At 36.4% G+C, this 15,112-nt stretch overlaps 1 protein-coding gene across 4 annotated transcripts in view; it reads right to left on the bottom strand.

Annotated features, from left to right (window-relative positions):
- The window catches only part of RPS6KA3 (ribosomal protein S6 kinase A3), a 76,370-nt gene that overhangs the window by 47,185 nt on the left and 14,073 nt on the right, over positions 1-15,112 (bottom strand). The window contains exon 1 of one of the 4 annotated variants that reach the window (XM_042036596.1): positions 6,853-6,929. The exons of the other annotated variants lie outside the window; for them this stretch is intronic. Within the exon in view, the coding sequence (XP_041892530.1) occupies positions 6,853-6,891 (39 nt within the window). The 5' untranslated portion in view covers positions 6,892-6,929. Of the gene's footprint in view, positions 1-6,852; positions 6,930-15,112 lie in introns of those variants that run through there. 4 annotated transcript variants of the gene reach the window in all.

Genomic DNA, 15,112 nt, shown 5'->3' with positions numbered 1-15,112 from the left:
ATACCATTGCGACACTCAGTATTTAAATAGCACCTCGAAATGGAAGCATTCTCAGTCTACAAATTTAATATAAAAAGGACAGAGAAACAACCAACTAAAGATCAATATAATTAAAAAATAAATAAATATATGCTCCAGTAACAGCAAAATAATTCACAAGGAAACAGCTCCAAATCATCTAAATAGACAGCACAGGATCAGATCTGTGCTCTTACTCGTAGCAGGAAGAGCAAAGCCATTCAGAATAAGGAATATTAGCACATCCAAACACCAAAGGAGTCTCACTGCACCTAAAATTCTCAGTCTCAGCTTCCTGAATAAATGCATAAGCAAAGTGTGAATGTGCACGATGACAAGTGCTTGGCAAAGAAATTTCAAAATACTGGGACAGAAATAGGAAATTCAGCAAGAATTTACTCTTGAAGAGGTGTAAGAATTAGATGTGAATTAACTTAAACAAAACATCAAAGAATAAACTGCTATGTCACCTATGGAATGCTTACTTAGGAAATGTATTCCTGGAAGACAGATTTCTCCTTTTCTAGATACTCAAAACTCTGGGAGTATGAGTAGAAATATTTTAAACACTTAAATCTTAATGACAGTTATTAAAAGAATAATTAGGTCATCAGCTTCATGATGAATGACAACAATTTGAGTATATACTTTTCAATATACTGAAAGTGTAAGTGAAAATTATGATATGTACAAATTACTCCAAAGGGAAAAAACAGCAGCTACCTAAAAAATGTAAAATTTTAGTGCAATAATAATAATGGAACGGTGTATTTAAATTGTTCCTACACACAGATGATATTTAAAGGGTGAAAATTCATGAAGTGACATAGAATTGGAAAGGCAAGAAAAAAAACTACAGGGAAACATTTACAGCTTAAGACATTCAAACACTAAGGTCAAATAGAATGTGACTCTCAAAGCAAACTGGACCCATCCTGAGCAGAAAGACTGCATGGTCTCTGCTGTCAGCATCAGTGAAATTAAACGAAACAAAGTTAACCAAAAGCAAGATGCCCTAAACTAAGATCCCTAACAAAGATATGCATGCACAACAAGATAGGGGGTTAGAAGGATCCAGGAAAATTTTATTTGATTATAATAGTGTGGGGTTAAAAAAAAAATAAATTAAAATAACTTTCTGGTTAATGATGCAGAGAATAACAGAACACCTGGCAGGTTTAATTTATCACATCAAGAGCAAAAATAGGTATGTGCAGTACATGCTACAAGTACCTATAGATTAAGGCTTTTTAAAAGAACATTCTATTTATTTTTAACATGTTGAAACACTTCAAAAGGAAGTGTTATTATTTGTTATTATTATTGTTATATATTATATATATTATTGTTATTATTATTTTTTTTTTATTACTCTCTGGCCCGTTATTGTGGAAAATAGACGTTCTTATTTGATGACAAAAAAGGAATAACAGCAGCTAAAGGCTAAACAAAATAAATGGCTCCTTCACCATACCTGAGTTCCACCTGGAAGCTTCTAACAAATTCAGAAACAGATCGCTGAGAAAGTTCTCTTTATAAAAAGTTGATTTAGAAAATCCCTGAAGTCATTATTGCGTGAGACATGTGATGAATAACTACCCTATCTTGAGTCCTTTGCATCAGGAAGGGGATATTGAAGATAACACACAACATCCGCATGCTGTTACAAGAAGGGACACGAGTGCAAAACAAGGCTGACTGCATGTTCACTTTCCCATGAAATGAACATTACCCAGATGAAGGTAAAAATCTCCTCAGAAGTGCAGTGAATTTCAGCTGGCAGATGACTAAATACTGATCAAAAAAACTTCCCCTCTGCACACTCTTGGCTATACAAAATATAGCAAGAAACAGAACACCAAACCTGTACTATTGGAACAAAAGGTTTCATGGTTGAAGAAAGTAAAAGGCCACGTACCAATCCCTTCTGCATCTAACAGAGATGGAAGTTATGAAGTAAGAGACATAAAAGGAACAAGGACAAAACATTAACCTCACACTTGTTTTAAATAAAACCTCAGAATTTTACAACACAGTTTCTGGACAGAAAGAAACCCCTGTAGTAACTTTGCTTTTAGAACTGAGAAAAACAGTAGGACTTTTAAATAAGCTGCCATTTTCTAATAAGAAGCACATGTGACTAGGACAGATGTGGCTACACCTACTCGAGTTCATCAAAACCCAGGGGGAGGGAAATCTGACACATGCAACAAATCCTTGGATGAGTCCAGTAATCATGAAAGTTCTTCCTGGACAGCAAACATTGTGGACATGCTGACCAAAAACTGCAAAAATGAGGTTAAGACTTTGACTTAAGGTAAACATTAGATAAAAAGATTAACAGATTTTAATCTCAATAAATAATTAATACTTTTTATAATAGCTAAGCCATTTTAAGTAACTGCTGGAGAAATTAATTTAAATACCGATAATCCTGATTCTAGCATTACCGAGGTTTTACCTTTGCCTGTTAAACCTGTACTGGTCTTAACAGAATAAAGAAGGTACAAAACAGAACCATCCTGGACATATATTTACTTACAGACTTAAGTCTTAGTTATGACTTAATTTGCTCCTTACTAATTTTTTTCATATTTTTCACTATAAAGTGATTTTCCAACTCTCGTTCTTGTAAAGCCTTCCCTGAAAAATTTATTTTTACTACTTGATCGTTCATGTTATTATGGAAGCCTCTGCATCACTGATTTGATGCTGCACATAGAGCAATAGCCCCCACACTTCCAGCCACAATCCTCCTGCCTCAACCTGCAGTGATCACAGCTGCTAAGGGACCAACCATGGGGCTGTGTTTAGCAGTACTGAGAGTCCTTCCAAGAGTCACTGCCTGACAAAGTCAAGTCACACCCCCAAACTGTGCAAGATTTTTTTCTTAATACACAATTTAGCATTTAACTGTTCCAATATTGTGCCTTTAATACTTCTTTTAAGCAGACCTTATTAATACATTAAAAAGTGTTGCTGGGATCCCATGAGAAACTCTTTAGGGAACTATTTCACAAATACTTTCTGTTTAAAATCACATGTTACAGTAATTTTCATATCTATTTTATATGGGGATAATTTACACATGAGAAACAACCAGAATCACCATTAGGAAAAATCCCAGTTCTGGAACTTCAACTTCTATATTCTGGAATCAGAATGAGAGAGAAAAAAAATCCTTTTCATAGTTTTAATGACAACAATTGAGTCAAAATCATATTGCCCGTATCGGTGAACACCTCCCTCAAACATCAGCCATTTTTCAAGATAAGACCACAGTCCCAAAATCAGTTTATGCTGTTAACTATACAATTTTCAAAAAAGCAAATTCAGTGAATAAAGAGCTAAATGCAATCTTATTTTTCTCTTGAAAAAATGTGCAGCAGCAAAGATACTGCTTTTACAATTTTTCATTTGTTATTATTGATTATGTAGCAACATTTTCATTACGGAAGTAGCAGTTTTGTTTTCACCCCCTCAATCTCTTTTCAGGAATGTTTTGCTTCCTTTGGACAAATGCACGTTCCTGAGGCACATGTACATTCAGTACAAGCAAAGAAAAGGCTGAAAACAGAAAAATGGATTCCCCAGCAATTTACTTAACACTGCTCCAATGACGGTTGTAGGTTTCCTTTTACTACTCTGCTAGCCTTCATGTACTGCTAAGTGTACTCCAGTGTACTGCTGGACATGGCTGTGCTTGGCAAAATATTTGTCTCTCACAGGCATCATAATGCTGATCCCCATAATCAAATAAACCATTCCTGAAGTATTGACTGTGATACTGAACCTTGGTGCTGAAGTTACATAAAGCAGTTATGTCCTGTAAGGCCAGTAAGCTTATTGGATATCAAGTGATTTTAAAAGGATGACTCAATGTTGGCACAGCTCCCCAGCTCATATACAGAATTTCCTTTTCCTCCCCCTCCCTTGAGTCAGGAAGTCTCCTAGATGCATTTTTACTTTCCCAACTTGTTATGAACATAGGATGAATTTTCAGCATTATCTGCAGAAATGAAACCATCCTTTTGAGCTATACGTTTTGAAGTAATAAGGAGCCAACCAACTAGAAACTAATTACTTTCACCTCTTGTATTAGAGCTTACAGAAATCTTAATTAAGGCAAAAATGGGAGTTAAAAATGTGAAGAGTGCACCAGTCTAGGTATTTTTAAATATCTTAGACATATTTTGTATACATTCATACATTCTGTACTTCTTATATTCCTACCTTTAAATTCAAAACTATCTTAAAAATAAAACTCACAGTCCAACAAGTACACTTCACAATCTCCCATTACTTTGGTAAGCAGAGTTACTGAGCTAAATCATGGACTTAAAGCCATTCCTTGCATCTGTGACTAATCAATTTGAGTCACTTAATAGAAATAACCACACACAAACAATTGTTCTAAAAAGCTGATAAAAAATTCTGCTTCTGAAGTAGCAATTATTCTAATACAACAATAAGCAAAGCACTACCATGCATAAAATTAAGTCAAGCTGACCTAAGGATATTCTGTGTATGTTGTCTGTTTTACACTACTACCAAAGAAAAGCAAGTGTAGAGCAGAAGTTCTAATTAACATGGACATCTGAATTCAGAAATACAGGCTTTCACAATTTGTCTTTGCTTCTTCTCAAAAGATGGAAAAACTTACGATTTCAAGTAACATCAAATCTTGTTGCAGACAGCATCTACTGTGTTACCTGATAGAAAATAAGATTTCCTAAAAGAAAACTCCATTTGTAAATGTTTTGTTTCAGGGTCTAGGGTTTTTTTTTTTTTTTTTAGTTCCTAAATTGTTAAGTCTCTCAGAGAAAAACAATTTGCAGAGATAATAAAGAAAAAATTGTATTTATTCCTTACTCTCTACTCTTTTTCACTTCTGGCTTTTCACTGCAACCATTTGGAGATCTAGGAGGATGCCTATGTCTGTATTTGTTCCATGTATCCAAATCATAGAATGAAGATGGCAGACCTGGTTACTGAGACAGAACTACTCCCATTCTTTTGGTTGCACAGATGAAGCAAGATAGGAGTTTGAAGAAGGAATCCTGTCCCAGAGAAACAAGCCAGAGGACAGGTAAAGTCCTATGGAAAAATGTGGCTCACCAGGCTGGGAGTGTAATTCTGAAAATGCGTTCTTTCCTCAGAATGAAAATACAAAAGGGCAGGACAGAAGTAGGACACTACCCCTTCCTTGCCAAAGGAACTGTGAGCAGTAGGTTGATTGGCAGGTAAGCTGAGGAATTCCTGTAAGCATTTTAGAAGTTCAATGGCACCAAAAGCAGTTTTGCAATGCAGTTCTCTTTTGATCAAACAGCACAAAATTATCTCATGAACTGAAATGTGCTCGTCAGCATTGGAAAAAAATACTCATTGGGTGGGACTTTCATTTCCCAGTAACTGTGATATAAATTTTTTTCCTACTTTGTAAGCACTAACATTTCAGAGCATTGCAATTAAAAAAAACCCCAAAAAACCTAAAGGTTAAAAAGCCCCAAACTATTTAGATGGAAAAATAATCCATGAGCATATTCAGCACTAATCTATGAAAGCTATAAAGCCTGTTTTATTAGCATAATTTCGTAAACATATGCCGAAATCTATATGGGCTGAAAACCTTTAGTTTGGCCAGCAATATCTAACATTTTAAAATCAACAGAATATTAAAGACAACCTAATCAAGCTGCTGTAAGTAGATAAAACAATGTAATTTTTTAACCAAATTTCTGAGGAATACCTTTCATGTTGCCTGTGGAAAAGAACTGTAATTGAGGACTATGAGTTGATAAATACTTATTTTACAAGGTTTACATTAAAAAATCTCTTGATTATAATGCAACCTATGTTCTCTTGTTTTACATACATGTCTTGTTCTGGTGTTTCACTTACGGCAACAAAATTCCATTTCATTTTTAAATACACATTGCAAAGTTTAAACCAGTACACAGGCTAGTAGGTGTTACATTACTACTGCTTTTACAAGTTAACAGACCCTCACTTAAGATGTTATTACACAAGAAGGTCATGGGGTTTTGGATTTTTTACCCCCTTATTGAAAAGTATTTCCAGACTAGCAGGAGGATAAACGTGAAAACTGATTTGACTTCCAACGACAAAATGTTCTGTCCCATTGCATGCTTACATGTATTGTTAAATAGTTCTGAAACAGTGCTTGGGATGATTCAGTACTCTGTTAGTAATTTTTCTCAAACCAAACTTTTTAATGCTTAAACAAGACAAATTATACGCCCAACAAGACAAATTATACAAATTAAACATTTGCTATGACTAAATTATCATTGAAAAGTTGAAATAACTCTAACACTGTTATGCAAGCGTAACTACTCTTCATACCATTTCAGAAGTAAATTTAAGATACTAGTAAGCCTGAATTACTTTAACTACCACCCTATGGAGCCATATTTTACAGTTTAAAGTAATACATGAAGATGTAACTATTAAAAGAACCACTAAGTATTAAAAATACAAGTGTTTTATTAAAAACTTGACTCTCAGTGAGAAAACATAAGTTCATATCTTTCAACACCCCCCCACCTCTCCCTGAAATATAAGTTCTACATTATTTATATACAGGTAGCAATTTCCTAATAAGGCTAAATTATCAGCAGGTATGCTAGAAACTTCTACAACATACGAACATACCACAGGCACATTTTTTTTTAAAGAAATACAAAACACTGTTTCCAAACAACACTGATCCCTAAGCAGTGAAAGACTAAAACTGCTCTAAAATTAGAAGTTTAATTAAAGTAAAACTTTCCCCTTTCCCCCTTATTCTCTTAAATAAGAAACTAAGCTCACCCGGACAGAGCGAACACGCAGAGCCAGAAACTTAAACATGACTAAGAAACCATGATGTTTGGATTTTCTGACTGAGCGATCCTAAGTCTAGCAGGGAAGACCAACCCTGGCGTTTTTGCTGTGACCAGCTGTTCCGGCAATTAGAAAATTTCCTGTCAGGCAAGTCAGACACAGTTGGGGGGTGGGGAGAGAGAAGGGGGGAAAAAAAGGTCAAAAAAAAAGAAAAGGCATAAAAAAAGGACATTGATTCCATGCACACACAGCCATGATAAAGAAAGACTGGGCGGCAGTGGTACTCATGTTGCTGATGCTTATAGAGATCAGCACAGGAAACTTAAGCAGATTGCCTGATAGCAACAGGCTGTTGCAGATGTTACTGATTCCTGGTTCCCTGAAAAGAACAAAAGAGACCAGCATCTATTTCAGAAATCACACTACTATGCAAAATTTCACTGACTAAGCACATTTTAAGTCCTATATGTGATAATTGTATTTTTATGAATTTTAACTTTACAAAATATTTTAAGATCTCCCATATCACTACTTTTTAGACTTCAATGCAGAGAATGCCTAAAGATTGTTTTTATGTACTAGAGTTTAGTTAGAGGACCAAAATGACCTTGTGCCTAGTCCTTTGAAATTCTGTACATAGAAAATGCTACACAGATGTTCTAGGCCAAGGCAGACTGCAGAAATATTTCAGTTGGATTGCCCAGCTCAAATGTCTGACTTATGCACCAATATTGTATTGCTCTGTAGAGAATGAAAGATTTCTTAAAGTAAAAAAAAAAAAAACCCTAAGCACTCTTTCCATGTTTAAAAAGCCTCAAACACTTCAAATGTTTCTAGGAATTAGAATTCCATCTAATTACTTCAAAGAGTAAGAAATGAAGTTTTTAATTGGAGCTCTCTAGATTTAGAATGGGAGATATTTTTCTGAATATTGACACTGTCTTTAGCATTTTTGATACTTATTAAAACAATGAATTCCAAAGTACATGCTCCTTTAGTGGAACAAGACTGTTTTTCAAGAAGTAAATAAACAAAGGCAAGTAAAAGCTTTTAGTCAAAGGCATATATAAGTATTTAGCTCTAAACATATCCAGGTGATTCCGTTTAGTGACTCTATCAAAGGAAACATACAGAAAAATGCTGTAGTCCTGCTAGCACAAGATATGAAAACAAACTCACCCTGCAAACAGCTTCCCTTGACTGGATTCTAACAAATATCAGGATTACTACATTTTTTGTTATATTTTAATTCCTCTTCAGAAGACAAAGCCCATAATTTAAGTGACAGAACACATTGCTGCTATCTCTGTCCCACATCCTGGCTGTCTACAGTATCAGTTTCTAGCTTTTCCTTTAAATCAGGATTACACATCATCTCAGTGTGAACCAAGACCATCTTGCCAAAATGGAGAGATGAAATAAAGACCTGACTTTAGTCATATCCCACAAGCAAAATTGTGCCCTTTTATTGTTCTCTTGTACTCCTCTGAGTCTTTATTTGTATCACATCTGCAGGGACAATCTTTCAAATTCTGTGTTCTGAATATACACAATTATTCTTATTATTGTAAGTTGCACAGGCCTTCAGGAACTACTACTACACAACGGAGGACTTTGCAACTCAACTGAGGGCTCCAAAGTCCTCAATGCCAATGTGCTTTTCACAGTCCAGTGTGTTACAGCCTTTTTGGAAGAAGCAGTCTTTGCCACAACAGCAGTAACACAGCATGAAGAATTGTTAAATATTAATTCCATGATGAATAAAGCTTCTTGAACACAAGGAGCTTACAGCAACACAAGGATTTTAAATATTTCATAAATAGCATAAAAATTACTTGAAGCTTTCCTCTCTTCAATTGTTTCAAACTTGCAGCTACTTCCCCCTTCAAAACTGGAATACCTCAAGAACTGCAGTTTAACAGCAATATAGTTATTTGCACTTGGAAAACTTAAAAGAAATTTAAGTAAATAAATGAGAGACCATTGAAACTCTCTGCCTTTACCTTGTCAAGAATAGATACAATTACACTAAAAGTAGAGTGACCAGGAATCTTCAAGTAACTAAATTAAACCCTGTGGTAGCAAAAAGAGCTAAAGGCAGAAATGGAGAGTAAACAGTAAGAGCTGCTCTAACTACAATGTTCCTTAAAGATGAAAAGATACCATGGGTAAATAACAATTTCCTTATCTTTCTGCAGTGAAGGTAAGACTGTATTTGCTGTATATGCTAAGGGTGACAGGAATAAGGAATTTCAACTGAAACATTTGTACAATTACTGACTACTGCTCTCCCAAACCTTTTATGTGACCTCCCAGTGAAGTACAAAGCACAGTGCTCAGGGGTCAGTAGGGTTACTTCACAACAATAGCTCTCCCATAACTGGCATGGGTCTGTGGCAGGTGGAAGAAATTTCTTGTGTTCTGGGAGAACACAGCCTGCACGGTTCCCAAAGAGCACCAGCAGCCAACCAGAAACATTGAGATATAAGCTACACAACTCTGAGAATCTCTCAGAGGAGAGCTTGCCCTTTTAAATATTCCTTCATATACGAAGGAGACAGGTTAGAGGGCAGCAGTCCCCAGCAGGGAAGTCTCTCATAACAAGAACAAATTGCTCCAGCAAGTTGCTCCCCTTACCTTGAAATCTTTGATAAGGATTTGTATTATACTTGTTTATCAGGAGACACAACTATCTCCAAAACAACGGGAATGTGGTATGCCTGTCAGTCACAGTTCTGTCAATTGCAGAACTCCACTTGCATAATGCATTTCCTCCTCCTCCAGTACAGAAATATAAAGTGAGTTCATCCCCCATCTTCCCCTTCTCATTGCTCAAACTGGATGCTCTGAGTTTACAAAAATAAAGAGAAATGCTGTCTAGACTTTCAAGAGAACGGGGCTCACAGACACTACAGAGAGCAGGAGAACTGAAAAATGCTGAGGAACTCTCAAAGCAGTACAGAATATTTGGGAATCCATGAGTTTTATTGAGTGCTGAAACATTTAATCAAAGTAGAGTCCATTAGGCGGACTGACAATCTCCTATACCCTCAGTTCGAGAAGTGTAATAATGCAAATTAAGTCTTTGCTGTGCTAGAAAAGCAAGGCTCTGTAGTACGGATTGCTTTCAATTATCTGGAAAAAACAAAGAAGCAGCACACATAAGGAATGAAAAGCCCTTGTTTGACAAAGGTCAACAGTTGAGGAACAGAGAGCTAATTTCCTGAGTTTTCATAAGCTGAATAATATACTTTTCTTCATAATAAATATGTTTGTATAGCCAAAGCAGCAATATTCTATTAAACAGTGGGTGTGGCAGCTTCCATCTGTTAGTTTACAGGCTTTGCAGAGCTACCATCTGTTTTCTCTCCATGTAACAAGTAAGCAGCTTGACTTTGAACGTTGCTTACACACTCAAATTATTCAAATTTTCTGACCAAGATGCAGAAAGTACCCTGCACCTAAGCAAATACAAAGTAAGTCACTCAGAAAATCCATTAGAACACATCAGTGAAAGCTTTGCTGTAACCTTTCTTCAACACCTGATAACATCTTGGGGGAAAAAAGTATTCCAGGGCTTGCCTACTTTATATATTAGTTTGATATCTAAGAGTTAATCAGCCAAATGCCCTAAACTGTTTACAAGGATGCTGTAACTTCTTACTTAGACAAGGACCCACAAGTTCATTCGGAGAGGTAAGATGCACCATGTCACTAAGTTGCTAACAAAATTCATCCAAGTTGCAGTAGAGTGCTCTGGAAGATACTGAATTTCCAATTTCATTATATTAGACAAAAAAAAAAAAAAAAAGGTATTCTGCCTTTTATGAAGCACAATCTAGGCAGTGAGAAGGGAATAACTGGATTTAATTTTTACAGATGTAAATGGTTTGCCTGAGAAGCTTATTTGTTCAAGAATCAAGTTATTTGATTGTAAAATAGAATTAAATACATGAGTACATATACCTAAGTATATTTAGTAGAATACACTAAAAGGAATGTAAGATTATAGAATACTTTCAAGTACAAGTTTAGTATTTGTAACCTAAGCTGTTACAAGTAGCTACACAAGTAGCTGTTTCAGCTAAAAATAAGTATTAGTCTGTAAATAATGAGAAACCCAAAACTTGGTGGACTATGAACACTTGTGAATCCAAACATTTCCCTAATGTTTAAGAAATTACAGCTATGTCTTAAAACCTCTACCACAGAGCCAAGAATTTGAATAAAAAAACCTGACAAAAATGCACACACAGAAAATTGAAACATGAAGGTTATCTCAGCAAAAGCAAAACAAACATATCAAAACAATCATCAGAAATGCATTCATTGTCATGTTAACATATGACTGTTCTTAAACAGGGAAACTGTTACTGATCACCTGAGCAGGAATATCAAGCAGAAGTTTAGAGCAGTCCTGAAATCGTGCTTCAACTTGCCAAAAGGCAAACAAAAGTTTCCGAAACGTTGCGTTCTCGCAAGTACATAATATTAGAAATTGAGGTAAAACTAAAAATCAGTTAATCCTCTCTGAAATATTTTAAAACCTAAAAATCTGTCAGTTTAGATATGCTTTTCTTCCCTGAATTTTCCTGAATAACATTCTCATCCTACATTATTTTCACAGATGAAGATACAACAAATGAGATTACCCTAGATTACTCTGGATTTAGCATTATTGCTTGAGTGATGGGGCCTTGCCCATGGCTGTAACTGGTGAATTATATCTCTCTCCTTATCTTGACATCCCCACCTCAGTGCCGTAGATTTAGTGTAAATTGTATGGTATATATGCATGTAAAATACAGAATCTCAGCACTGACCAGTCACATTCAGTACTTCAAGGAAGAGACTGTATTGTCCACATGCTTCAGATTATTTTTCCAATGTATCCTTTTTTAAGATCACACTTTTCTTATAAACTCTTTTAATAAAAAAACACTGATTGGGAAGACAGTGATCTTAATTTTCATCTCTCCTGACTCCAAATATGTGTTATTTAAATTCTACTAGGAAAAAAATAAATGAAAAAGACCTTTTTAATTACTGACTTCTCTTTGCAAGCATTTCTTACTCTACCTTTTGACTACCCACTGACTAGTCATTGTTACCTCAGCTATATATTTTCAGTAAGAGGATGACAGCTACTGCGATTTAATTTTTTAATCGCCCAAATCAGCACATTTTAATATGATTTGTTTTAATTTAGTTTTAGTTCTATGTATGCTTTAATTCTGCTTGTTTAAAAGTAGGGCCTTGTTTAAAGTTTTACCAAAGCATACAAGAAATCAAGGGTAGGAACGTGACCCCACCACCTGCATTGAAGAGGGGTTCATCGCAGGTTTGAGTCTGAATAGGTTCCAGTTCTGCCTGTACTGAAAAAACCCCAACTTTTAGTTCTTGCATGTTACCAAAAAGAAATAGACAATTTTTCTGCAACTTACAAAGTACTAGTGAAAAGAAAAGTTTTTACAAATTCTTGGAACCTAATATTTTTCATATGTTTAATAATTAGGCTTAAACTAGTAGAATACAATGGTAATACATCAGTTGCACTAAGTGTTTTATCAGCTAAATAGAATCCAGATAACAAAACAACAAAGAACACAGCACAATACGCTCTTCACATATACACAAAATGGGAAGCCACCTGCTAGACTAGCTGCAGTTTCTGGTTAGCTTTAACCAGCAATAAAGCATGCAGCATGATTGCAACAGCCCAAAACAATTAATTTGCTCAGTTAATTTACTCAATCTCTATGGACACTGAGGTACAAAAAGCAATAGCAGACAGCACAAGAGTGAGAAAGGTAGCAAATAAAAGGCTTTAAATAGCTTCCCCTTTCAGTAATGCTCACTTAAGCTTTCACATTAGGTTAAACTTCAGCCAGCTGCTCTTACATTTATTTCCTGCTTGGCCCAGGTCATTTATGAGATAAATCAGATTAAAAAAATGTTGACAACAAGCTGTAAAGTCAGATATAATCAGAATACTTGTTGCAATAAAACCAGACTACTGAATAAGAAGCAAGACTTTGAACCATACAGCATCTCGGACTCCTTAGAAATGGGTATCTTTATAGCTCCTGCTTTTCCTAAAACAACCACTAAATTTGAATCACAGACATGTAACTCAGGCTCTCCTGTTAATTAACTTTACTTTTGACCAAAAGAACACAGGTGTAATGAAACAATTTATCTTTTGGTACACAGAATACTAGGAAGAGCTCCTATGTACATAGAACTGTGTTAACTTTTAATATTTATTTTAAGCTTCCCATCTTGTTTCCATTATCAGCATACTATCCAACCACTTAAGACAGCAAAAGGATGCAGTATTTCAAGCTTTCACCTTCTATCTCCACAGACGTATGGCAACTTCCTATCCTGAACTTGCATACTTTACACACTTACAAAGTATTTTGTCTTCTCTCCTGATATGCTAGCACACCCTAGGCATTCTGCTGCCCTCAGTTACATCTGAGAAATTTCATAAATTGTCAGCACCTGTGTAAGTGTCCCTAGACCCTTTAAGTGCAAAGTTAAACAGAACTTAAATGAGTTTCAGTGGTAATTTAAAATTGTCTGTATCTTGCACCAAAACAGATTATGAAGCACTGACAGAATCTCACATCTCAGCTCAAGTAGTATTTTATCATCTGACTAACAGCACTGCTTAGCTTCCAGCTATAACTGACTGAGCAGCAGTAGTAACGTCTTGTTTAAAAATCCCTACATTAATTTATACCACAATTGGCAAACTTTTACTCACCACAGCCTAGAAATAAATGCAAAATATATTCCTAAAATACTGGTCTGAGAAAAAAGCTAAAACAATCTTAACCAAGCAGCTCAAGCATGACAGAAAGAATATTAGAGAAATATTTTAATTTTTTGATGGTTATACTGTATTAAAATCAGTTGCTCACCAAAAAAGCAGCAGTTTGGAAATTTCCAAAGGAAGCATATGGAAACATTTGTAAGCAATCCAGTAGTTATCAAATATTGAAGGAGAAGTTTGACAGTTTTGAGGGATGAACCTTAGCTGGCTGCAAGACACCCACCCAGGCACTCTCTCAATCCCCGCTCCTCAGCAGGACATGTGGAAGAAAATCTCATGCACTGCCTTAAGAAGAGGGACAGCACTCACCAGTTACCACCATGGGTCAAAGAGTACCAGTTTAGGGAAAATTTATTTCACCTGTTGCTATGATAGTGAGAAAAAGATGAAACTAAACCCACCTTTTTTTCCACCCTCCCCTTCTTCTCAGGCTGAATTTCACTCCTTAATTCCTCAGTCTTCTACCTTCTCCCTCTCAAGAAGCACAGGTGGAATGGGAATTGCAGTCAGTTGTTAACACTGTTTCTGCTACTTTTTCCTCAGTTTTCCCCTGCTCCAGCAGAGATCCTTTCCATAGAGTCCAGTTCTTCAGGAACAGACTGCTCCAGCCTGAGTCCCCCATGAGCTGCAGTTCCTGCCAGAAAACCTGTTCCTCTGTGGGCTTCTCTCCATGGGCTGCAGTTCCTGCCACCAGCCTACTCCAGAATGGGGTCTCCTCAGGCTCAAGCTCCCTTCAGGGCTCATCTACCTGCTCCAGCGTGGAGGCCTCCATAGCCTGCAGGGTGGAGATCTTCTCCACTGTAATCCTCCAAGAGGCTGCAGGGGACAGCCTGCCTTACCATGGTCTTCTCCAGGGCTGCAGGGGAGTCTCTGCTCTGGCACACAAAGCACCTCCTGTCCCTCCTTCTTCACTCATCTAAGCGTCTTGCAGGGCTGTTTCTCTCACTTTTTAACTCCTTACCCTCACAGACACAACGCAGCATTTTTTACCCAAAGCATGCTATCACAGATCTCCCCACCCACATGGTTGATGGGCTTAGCTTCGGCCAGTGCTGGGCCCATTTTGGAGCTGGTTGAATCTGGCTCTGTCCCACTTTGTGGTGCAAACTCCCTGAACTCTTCTCACAGAGTTCAACCCCCCACTACCCCCTACCCCTTCCCCCCCCAAAAATCTTGCCTTGTAAACCAAATACAATAGATAAGTTACAGACTCAAAATAAGGAAACAATCAAGCAATGGCACTAGTCAAAATAAATTAACAAACCAAAACAAAACTCAACACTTTCCCAAAGATATGTTCTAGTTTCAAGAATTCAAGTAAGGATTGTAGTCTGTATTATGTACAATATTTGAACAATCTCCTAGTGTTGCCTTCTAAACACAAATACTGTTCTTTTCTTACTCTTC

This window comes from Corvus kubaryi, unplaced genomic scaffold (genome assembly GCF_017639235.1).
Source record: "Corvus kubaryi isolate FWS band 111438036 unplaced genomic scaffold, C.kubaryi_AGA036_p1.0 133, whole genome shotgun sequence".
NCBI classification, from domain to species: Eukaryota; Metazoa; Chordata; class Aves; order Passeriformes; family Corvidae; genus Corvus; species Corvus kubaryi.
The sequence above is the reverse complement of the archived record's forward strand: the minus strand, read 5'-3'. Positions and strand labels throughout refer to the sequence as shown.